Source organism: Zootoca vivipara, chromosome 5 (genome assembly GCF_963506605.1).
Source record: "Zootoca vivipara chromosome 5, rZooViv1.1, whole genome shotgun sequence".
In the NCBI taxonomy this organism is placed as follows: Eukaryota; Metazoa; Chordata; class Lepidosauria; order Squamata; family Lacertidae; genus Zootoca; species Zootoca vivipara.
In genome coordinates this window covers 91,261,160-91,272,342 of record NC_083280.1, presented here as the reverse complement: position 1 = coordinate 91,272,342, position 11,183 = coordinate 91,261,160, and the positions used below count along the sequence as shown (strand labels likewise).

At 43.1% G+C, this 11,183-nt stretch overlaps 1 protein-coding gene across 4 annotated transcripts in view; it reads right to left on the bottom strand.

The window, feature by feature from the left end:
- Positions 1–1,733: 1,733 nt before the first annotated feature.
- NTF3 (neurotrophin 3) overlaps positions 1,734–11,183 on the bottom strand; it is a 72,855-nt gene continuing 63,405 nt past the window's right edge. For all 4 annotated transcript variants that reach the window (XM_060275138.1, XM_035137926.2, XM_035137925.2 and 1 more), the window contains one exon: positions 1,734–9,412. In XM_060275138.1, coding sequence (XP_060131121.1) covers positions 8,615–9,391 — 777 coding nt within the window. In that variant the 5' untranslated portion in view covers positions 9,392–9,412 and the 3' untranslated portion in view covers positions 1,734–8,614. The remainder of the gene's footprint in view (positions 9,413–11,183) is intronic.

Here is an 11,183-nt window from a genome sequence, read left to right as displayed (position 1 = left end):
TATTTTTTGCACAAATTTAACAAAATAATTAATTTGGACAATATTGTACAGTACCAGAGGGGCACCTGCATTCACCTGTTTCAGCAAGAAATTTTGTGGCACATTCAAAAACTGAACAATTTGTTATGCTTAAGCTGTCATGGACTGAAGTCCACTTCACCTGATAAATGACCCCCCCCCCCATTTCATTTCCCTGATTCTACTCCTAACAATTCTTCTCACCCTTTGCAAACATGTGCACAGAATCTGCAGTTGAAGATTAGGCTTCGTGCCTCTGAGAGTGGTGGTCTCTAGTCTATGAAAGGGTTTGCCATAATATAAGGATGCCGTGATGTGATATTACCATGCCAGGGCCTACAGGCATTTGCTCAGCCCAGATCACTGACCAGCTGAAGAAATGTGACAACCCTTTAGGTATTTGAGGAGATAGGATAGCCATCTTCAAATATATAAAGGGCTGTCCCATGGAGGATGGAGCAAGCTTGCTTTCTCCTGCTTGAATCCCAAGCCAATGGATTCAAGTTACAAGAAAGGAGATTCCAACAAAACACCAGGAAGAACTTTCTGACAGTAAGAGATGTTCAACAGAGGAACAGACTCCCTCAGAAGGGAGGGACAGTCCTTCACTGGAGGTTTTTAAGCAGAGTTTGGATGGCCATCTCTCATGGATGCTTAAGTTGAGATTCCTGCATTGCAGGGGGTTGGATTAGGTGTTCCTCAGGGTCCTTTCCAACTCTTCAGTTCTGTGATTCCATAAAATGGGCAGCCCCACCCTGGCTAATGTTTAGCATGTGCACCTAACTGGGAGATAGTTGCTGAATTGCAACTCATTAGCAAGCTTAAAACCATGGAGCCACCTGGAATGAACAAAGACATAGGATTCTTATCTCATTATACATGATCAAGCTTTCCTTAGCACCTCAGCCCTTGCTTCCCCCCCCCCGCAAGACCAATTGCAGTCATTAACAGTCGTTAACAGTCATCAACAGGTTTACCACTCCTATCAGCCCATCACCCCCACCCTCTGAATATACATAAGGGTCTGGTGGTTCCTGTTTCAGTGTATCTGATGAAGTGTGCATGCACACGAAAGCTCATACCAAAATAAAAACTTAGTTGGTCTTTAAGGTGCTACTGAAGGAATTTTTTTTATTTTGACCTAACTGGGAGTAAGAGAAGGGCTAGGCTTATTCCCATGTATACTGCCCCAGAACAGCTGCCCCAGAAGAGCACACAAAACACAATGTTGTTTACTTTTTCTTTGGGGAGGGGTGATTTGGGGAGGGTTACTTTCTTAGTTCCAACCTGAGCTAAATCTTCCAGATCTTGCACCCACCCTTGGACTGGCTTGGAAGGCGAGGAGGCTGGGCGTGAGATCCAAGAGATCTCTGTCACTTCAGTTTAAGATTCTTGGAAGAGAGTTTGTGTCCCACACACTCAATAACAGATTCAGGATTCAGTAACACCCATTCATAGTCCTCTTCCTCATGGCTTTGGGGAGATTTTGACCCTTTGGGGGATGTCAGTAGTGAAGTGATATACTTCTGCCCCGCACCCCCCGGTGTTCACTCGCATATGCAGTAACTTTCTTCTTGATGAAAAAATACCTTCAGTAGCACCTTAAAGACCAACTAAGTTTTTATTTGGGTATGAGCTTTCGTGTGCATGCACACTTCGTCAGATACCTGGGTATCTGATGAAGTGTGCATGCACACGAAAGCTCATACCCAAATAAAAACTTAGTTGGTCTTTAAGGTGCTACTGAAGGAATTTTTTTTATTTTGTTTCGAATCGGACCAACACGGCTACCTACCTGCAACTTTCTTCTTGATGGTTGGGAATTTCTGGCTAGGTTCTGGAAATTCTGAGAACACCCCACAACTTTTAAAGTCCCAACAAGCTCCTCTTGTTTACCAGCTTCCCTCTTCTCTTCTCTTTCCCACACATGCCTAAAGGTGCCAAGGCATCAAGCAAGCAGTGGGGGCAAGGGAGCAGCTGAGAGGGTTGGTGGTAAAAGCCTTTCCCTAGACTCCCATTCATCTGCAACTGAGAACAACAGCTGTTTTTTTTTTTTTTTTGGCCTGGTCAATGAGTCAGGTGGACTAAACAACAGCAGCAGCAGCAAACCTGCAGAACAGATTAGAGAGAGGTCCTTAACGTTAGCCTTGGCTGCCATTATCCCTCCTCTCCAATTTGCAACTTGGTAAACGTGTGACTGCATGGGAAATGGGGTGGAGGCAAATGAGAGGGCTAGTAGCATTGCTCCACCCCACCCCCCATTTTTGCGGAGTGTTTTCGATACAGAATGGAATCATTATTTTATCCCTCATGGGATAAAATATCCCTTCACTGGGTCCTCTTGGCTGCCATGCCTCTCTGTACCAGGCTGTGGGCAACCACCTTTCCTTATTTAGTTTGCCTGCTCCATTCCCCTCATGCTATATCATGGGCGGGATCTCTCTTCAGCTAGTTTGCACCTCACTCACCCTCTCTCCTGTCATTCAGAGTCTCCCACCATAATCCAAGGGTTCCAGTTCCCTTAGGGCAGGGGCCAGCAAACTTTTTCAGCAGGGGGCCGGTCCACTGTCCCTCAGACCTTGTGGGGGGCCGGAGTATATTTTGAAAAGAAAAAAATATGAATGAATTCCTATGCCCCACAAATAACCCAGAGATGCATTTTAAATAAAAGGACACACATTCTACTCATGTAAAAACATGCGGATTCCCGGACTGTCCGTGGGCTGGATTTAGAAGGTGATTGGGCTGCATCCGGCCCCCGGGCCTTAGTTTGGGGGCCCCTGCCTTAGGGCAAGTGCTTTAAATCATGCCTCAGAATCAAGTATACCAATCCAGAGTCAACTCATCTGCCCATGTACTATCTGAAACCAAAGCCACACATTGTTTGCCAGATGTGAAACATATTGGCATTATTTTCAGCTCCCTTTACCCCACTACAATGGATAGATAACTATAGGTAAAGGTAAAGGGACCCCTGACCATTAGGTCCAGTCGTGACCGACTCTGGGGTTGCACGCTCATCTCGCATTATTGGCCGAGGGAGCCGGCTTACAGCTTCCAGGTCATGTGGCCAGCATGACAAGCCGCTTCTGGCAAACCAGAGCAGCACATGGAAACGCTGTTTACCTTCCCACTGTAGCGGTTCCTATTTATCTACTTGCATTTTGACGTGCTTTCGAACTGCTAGATTTGCAGGAGCTGGGACCAAGCAATGGGAGCTCACCCCGTCACAGGGATTCAAACCATCGACCTTCTGATCAGCAAGCCCTAGGCTCAGTGGTTTAACCCACAGCGCCACCTGGGTCCCTAGATAGCTATAGGATCTACATATAAATAAGCGATTACAATGGCTAGGGAGGCATAGATAATGGAACTGTAGTTGGAAGGGTCCATAAGAGTCATCGAGTCCAACCCCCTTCAATGCAGGAATATCTCACCCAACATGGGGCTCAAATCCTGAGATTAAGAGTCTCATGCTCTATGGGCTGAGCTGTCCCACTGTGACATGACTCTGAGGCCACAGCCCTGATGAAGGGAGCAATGACTTGATGACTGAACTTGCATTAACCATCCCATGTTGGTGCCAAGAGGAAAGAGAATCCAGATTAGCCTTGTGCTGGCCCTTCTCCACTTGCGTAGCTGGCCTGTTCAGAGTGGCTGTCAAAGATGTGGCGCCTTTTGGAGATACTGAAGGATTAGAAGATGATGGTCCTCCCTACATCTGCATTTCATTAATCTTCCAATTAAGATGATTCATGGTTACAGCTCTGCTTAAAAGGGATTAACTGTTTAAGAACACAAGGCTCAGAACACCAGGCATATAGAATGCCCAGTTCTCAGAAGACCTTTTGGAAACCCTTATGTTTGTTTACTATTGTGCATCTGGGCATCTGGGCTTCCTTCAACCTCCTGCCATCCGCAGTAACCAAATACAGGCAAAGTATTTCAGAAAGCAAATTCCCTCACAACTGGCTCTTTACCCTTTCCTCCTCATTTCTCAGGCTCGAGGACCGATTCCCGTGCTCTTTCGCTCTCCCTGCCACATCCGTGATGAATTGCATTTGCAAAGTGCGCAGAAGGAACACAGGATCCAATTGATTTTATTTTGCTCCAAAATGTTTCTAACAGATAAAATGGATGGTTCTATATATTTCGGGCTATCATTAAAAAAAAAAACATTTGCTGAAAGGTCACGATATAAATAACAGGACTGAAAGGTCAAGATATAAATGGAACTTCGAATAAAACCAATTTCCTGTGTCGAAAACTGTCTCCTGCCTATGGTGAATTGGGGCATTTGTTTTATTTCTCAAGTCCTGTTGCTCCTCAGTCCCATCTTCCTTCTTAACATCCCTTGGTTTACCTCCTTTGTTTATACTGTTGCTTAGCCTTATTGGCTGCAGCAATCTTTGTGATCCTTGTCAGCAATATGTATGACTTGATGATGCCATAGGTGCAATTTCAGAATTGTTAGCTGATTTAAAAAAGCACCTTACTTTTTGTACTTGTTCAAATCAACTAGCCTCCACCTGGCTGTACACAACAGAAGAGTCTTGCTGGATCAGACCAAGAGTCCAATTAGCTCAGTGTCCGGTTTCAAGCGATGTCTAGCAAGTTGCCCCTAGGAAGCACAGGTCAGCACAAAGGAAAACACTTATCTACAGACCTGTTAGATAAATTAATGGAAGATAAAGAATCTCAGTATCACACACACATAACTTCACAGACCCAATACAGACAGTATCAATATCTACTCACCATGATAGCTATATGTCACCTCCAAGATCAGAGGCACCCAGCCTTTGAATATCTCCTGTGAGCTTCCTATAGACATCTAGCCAGATGGTGACAATGGGAGAAAATGCTAGACAATATAGAGCAGGCATAGGCAAACTCCGGCCCTCCAGGTGTTTGGGACTACAATTCCCACCATCCCTGACCACTGGTCCTGTTAGCTAGGGATGATGGGAATTGCAGTCCCAAAGGGCCAGTATGGAGGGCCAGTTTGCCTATGCCTGATATAGAGCTTTGGTCCATTCCAGCAGCTCTGTCGTGTGAAAGGATTATTTGCATATCAGAAACTCTACCAAGTTCCTTTTGGAAATGCAATTTCACATAAAGAACCCACAGAATATGCAAAGCAATAATGAATCAGTTAAGAAATATATAGGATATGAGGAGGAGTATGTTGAAGGATGCTTTTGAATTTTGGTGCTGGAGGAGACTCTTGAGAGTCCCATGGACTGCAAGAAGACCAAATCTATCCATTCTGAAGGAAATCAGCCCCAAGTGCTCACTGGAAGGAGAGATCCTGAAGCTGAGGCTCCAATACTTTGGCCACCTCATGAGAAGAGAAGACTCCCTGAAAAAGACCCTGAGCACTAGACTCTAAAGATTTTAAACACGTAATGTAGTTGAGTGGTTCATTTCTTCCAACACTAGAAAGCTACAAGAGAAGGTTGTTGTTGTTGTTGAAGTGTTAAAGCAGCATTTGAAGTGAGTGGGTTACTGAAAATTTCCGTGGGGTTGTTTGAAAATGCAACTTACTTACCTGTTGGCTTCTCCCTGGATGAACTCTTAGGCACCTTGGCTGCTTCGTTTCACAATACTTCGGAGCTACATTCCATACCAATTGCCTATTGTGAATTAATACTTTGGGGCTATTCAATGCAAAGTGCTAGAACTACAAACGTTTTATCCTTCACATATGTTTTCTTGATTGATTTGTTATGCCTAGTGGTTCACCTTTCGCTTTACTGCAACTTTAGCCAATAATGAGTATGGTAGAATACCAGAGATGTGAACTCCAGATTGCATACTGAACACACACACGCAATCATGGTGAAAATTAGGGAATGTGAGTTTACATCAATCCTTTAAAAGGTAAAGGTAAAGGACCCCTGACAGTTAAGTCCAGTCGCAAACGACTCTGGGGTTGCGGCGCTCATCTTGCTTTACTGGCCGAGGGAGCCGACGTTTGTCCGCAGACAGTTTTTCCAGGTCATGACTAAGCCGCTTCTGGCGAAACCAGAGCAGCGCACGGAAACGCCGTTTACCTTCCCGCCAGAGCAGTACCTATTTATCTCCTTGCACTTTGACGTGCTTTAGAACTGCTAGGTTGGCAGGAGCTGGGACTGAGCAACGGGAGCTCAAGTCCTAGGCTCTGTGGTTTAGATCACAGTGCCACCCACGTCCCATACATCAATCCTTAGGTAGCATTAAATATTATGTGTCAACTTGTCTCTTAGCTCTTCTGTTTGCCTTCCATTTGGGAATGTTTGTAAACCATCTACTAATATCTTGACAATTACTAAAATGTTAAATCACGTAATACTATCAGCCTCAAGCCCTGCACTGCTTGGGAATTCTAAGAAACAAACAAACAAAATCTGTGCGGTTTTGAAAACAATGGTTAAATCAGTGCAGTTTCTAAACGTTCAGTACCCCATACTGATTCAAAATGACATCCGGTTGTATCCAAGCATAGATGAAAACCTGCTTCTTGATCTCAGGAACCACCATGCAAAATTTGGTTATGATGTCTTAAGAGATGCCCAACTGCATATTGAAAAAAACAAGTTTCCAAACTATACAGATTTTCTTTTCGTTTGTAAACTGAATTAAACCATTTTCTCAGCCTCTGCAGCTCCTCCTTAGAAGTGGATGAACTTTCATATGTTCTTTCTCAGGAACATAATGATGGGCAAGGGCAGCAAGGTTATGCAATGTAGCATCACTGCATCTCATCATTGGTCCTGTTTCCAGACTAACACAGTAAAACACATTTTGCCACTGAATTCTGATGGAACAGAAGGAGAAACTAGAGACAGATTTCACTTCCCCCAAAATGAAAGATCAACTCCTCCTAGGGTGTGTCCAGAACTGGGAACCTGACCCGAGTGCAGAAAAACGTAAGAGATTATCTTCCTTAATGATATAGAAATCTATGTATAACTAAGCAATAAAATAGAAATGATTAGCTACAGGCACCTGTTTCTTTGTTCATATTCTTTCTTTCTTATTGCTGAATTGCTATTAAACCAATATACAGTGGTGCCTCGCTAGACGAATTTAATTCGTTCCACAGGTCTTTTCTTATAACGAAAAATTCGTCTAGCGAATCCCATAGGAATGCATTGAATTTTTTTTTATTTTTTTTTGCCCATAGGAATGCATTAATTGAATTTCAATGCATTCCTATGGGAAACCGCGATTCGCTAGACGAATTTTTCATAAAACAAATTCGTCTAGCGAGGCAACCTCCACTCGAAAAATCCTTTCGTTAAGCGAAAATTTCGTTAAGCAGGGCATTCATTAAGCGAGGCACCACTGTAGATACAATTAAAACATCTGCATGCTAATCCAGAAAGAAAGATTGGCAGGCAGAATCAGGATTGATCGTGCAGGATTGATCTACTAGCTATTCCATATGACCAGCTATGCAAAGTTGAAGGTGGACTGCATTGAGAATTGGAAGACTCAGAGTGCTTGTTCCACACAAAAGGGGTTTTGCTCAATTTTCAGTATGCCTTTTCCATTAAAAGTTCTCCAAAGCCATTTCAGCAGCTTTGAACGGATCTGGCTTTGATGCTTATTCCAGAAATATATCGTCTTTTATATCTGAATACTGTAGCAACTAAAATCTGAACCGGATTTTCCCCTACTGTACCAATAAACACATAAATGCAATGAAACATCGGGAGTAATACAGCTTATTCCAAATGGAAGAAGGCTGCTCACATTTTCTTTTAAGTGCTTATTTTGAGGAATCCCATCTTTTATATATTATATTAATGATCCACTTGGATTGCTTCTTGGCTATGGTAAGTTTGTAGGACAAATATTTTAGATTTTTCTCCTAGCCTTCTAAAAGACAAATTGGCAGCATTAAAAACAGTTGCAAAACAAATGCATTTTTTTTTAAAAAAAACAACAAACCTAAACTTAAATTGCAGACTTATTAGCAGTGGGTCTGGAACAGTGACACAGGGACAGGATTGGGGGGCGGGGGGGGGATAAATGGTAACTCTAATGGTTAAGCTGGCAGAACATACAGGAAATGAATATTATTACTAGTCAAATGCTGCCTACATTGATTAATTTTGTTTTTGGGGATGAAGGGATACAGTTAAACACTATATATTTAATCTTATCATCAAGGTATGGAAAAGCATGTACAGAAGTCTCGCCAACTAGATCTAATTTCTTTTAACAGGTTTACTCCATGAAAGTCAGTGGATTGACAGTTCTGGGCGAAAAAATACCAATGTTACACAAAGATTTTACAGGCAATTTATGGAAGGCTGAAGAGGAACAGAAGTCACAAGCAGTCATGAAAACTGGTGTAGCCCATTGTAGATATCCATACTTTACTGTTTTTTAATTGGTGTTGTTTGTGTGCATGCACATATATATGTGTGTGTATATATGTATGTATATATACATACACATACACATATACATACACACATGGCAGCTTGCTGGAATTTAATAAATAAGGACAACTTATAATATATAAAACAATATAAACATTTATATGCTACATGCATATCATATAATTTAGACGTAATAATTTATACGACAGAGAGGCACAGACCTATGTTCGTCCAATTTTTCTGGATAATGCACACACACAAGAAGTGTCTATTCTTATCCATCGCCAGGCCACAAGTTTATTGTTTTCTGAAGTCAATGCCCGTACAAATGTTTGGGATGTTTTGCACTGGGAGTTCCAGTGCTTATCATCGATACCACGACAGCCACTTTTGGCAGGTTTGGCCTGTTTACACTTTGTTTCATAGAAATACTGTTTGACTGGGGAAGGCCCTGTTCTGATTTCTCCCAGCACAGTAACTTGGTGTCCTCTAATGTCAATAGCAGAAGATTTGTCTGTGACCCATCGGCTCTCGCTGTCACACACAGAATACTCCCCACGATGACTCTTGTTTTCAGCAAACCGCTTCTGCCGAGACGTTTGGTTTGCCGCCACAGAACTGCCGATGTAATCCTCCGTAAGGTATAATGGTGGCGGTTCCAATGGTGTATTGTCACTCAGGAGGACCCTGGGGGAGCTGTAGCGCTTGTGATGCTTTAGTAGTTCTGTGTCCATTGAGATAACCGGCTGGAAATCCAGTTTCACACTTTCATTGCCGTCCATATCAGGCCCAGCAGTCTCTGTTTTCTTCATTGTGTCTTGAACGCTATCCTTAATATCTGTGATTTGCTTGGATATCTTATTTCTTAAGATGTCTGCTTGAATAAGTTTTATAATGAGAGAATTGATTGAATCTTCTGGTAAACTCCCTTGGTCCATGTTGGTCGACTGGATGCCACGGAGATAAGCAAGGAATATCACATAAAACAAGATGGACATCACCTTGTTCACGTGTAAGATCTGAAAAAGAACCGAGAGTCAGCTTGGAGACAAACAAATGAGCTTACATAGTCAACTGGTTGGTGGGGGTTGTTTTTCTTCCCATCGTTTTCTTTTCAATATTTTGCAGGTGCAAAGTTTTACAAACTGTGTGTGCAATACCAAAAGGCCAATAAATTCATGCAAGCTTCCCCCAAATTCATATGGTCATATGAAGCTTCTTTAGACAAACCATTGGCTCTTTAAGCTCAATATTATCTACTGTGACTGGTCGTAACCCTTTCCAGCCCAGGTCTTCCAGGCCCCTATACCTGGAGTTCCCAGGAATTAATACTGGGCTTTCTGCATGCTTTCTCGTTGAGCTGAGAAAAACCTATGAAGCTGCCTTATACAGTGGTGCCTCGCTTAACAAATGCCCTGCTTAACGAAATTTCCGCTTAACGAAATGATTTTTCGAGCGGAGGTTACTTCGCTAGACGAATGCGTTTTACGAAAAATTTGTCTACCGAATTGCGGTTTCCCATAGGAATGCATTGAAATTCAATTAATGCGTTCCTATGGGCAAAAAAAATTTCAATGCATTCCTAGGGGATTCGCTAGACGAATTTTTCGCTATAAGAAAAGACCCGTGGAACGAATTAATTTCGTCTAGCGAGGCACCACTGTACTGTTTAAGATCATATTGTCTGCTGTGAGTGGCAGGAGCTCTCCAGAATCTCACATGGAAATCTCTCATATCCCTACTCTCTGAGATTCATTTAACTGGAGAGGCCAGGGATTGAATTTGGGGTGTCCTGTAGACCAGTGGTCAGCAAACTTTTTCAGCAGGGGGCCAGTCCACTGTCCCTCAGACCTTGTGGGGGGCCTGACTATATTCTGAAGGGGGGAACGAACAAATTCCTATGCCCACAAATAACCCAGAGATGCATTTTAAATAAAAGGACACATTCTACTCATGTAAAAACACGCTGATTCCCGGACCATCCGCGGGCCGGATTTAGAAGGCGATTGGGCCGCATCCGGCCCCCGGGCCTTAGTTTGCCTACCCATGCTGTAGACAAAGAAATGTGCCCTACCCCTATCCTATGGCAAGCTTATCCTACCTATTTTTTAAACTCTCAGAAAAATCTGACCTGTTCTCACTGTTCTCAGGAATTCTTGACATGAGGTTCTAATTCACACATCCATTCCACTGATACCGGCTGAATTTTTACACGGCAAAACTGAATCCATGCATGATCCAGAAGCCTGTGTATTCATAGTGCCCCTCGTGTTGTCCACAGAGAAGAACAAAGATGTGTGCGTTTATTACTAAGTGTATGGTTGGAATCAAACGTTACAGCAGACTTGCGACTACCACTAAAAACAAAAATCTCACACCATCTTCTTCCACTCTGCCTTTGTAACATCATGCAAGTTTCTCACCCCTGCAAATAGCAGCCAATGAAGTGGAGTGGGAAAACCATGTGTGATTATATAACATATTAAGTCTTTCAATATCAGGAGTGAGCAGAAGAAAAAACCACTGGCGGGACCACCAGTGGACCAGCAGCTAGAGACTGCTGGTTGCTGGGATCTTGCAAAGAAGTCGGAGACTAGTAGACTGGCCACGTCTAGCACTGCAGATGTTCTAAGCTGAACATCTCAAGATCCCATATCCCATATTAAAGGTAAAGGTAAAGGGACCCCTGACCATTAGGTCCAGTCGTGACCGACTCTGGGGTTGCGCGCTCATCTCGCATTATTGGCCAAGGGAGCCGGCGTATAGCTTCCAGGTCATGTGGCCAGCATG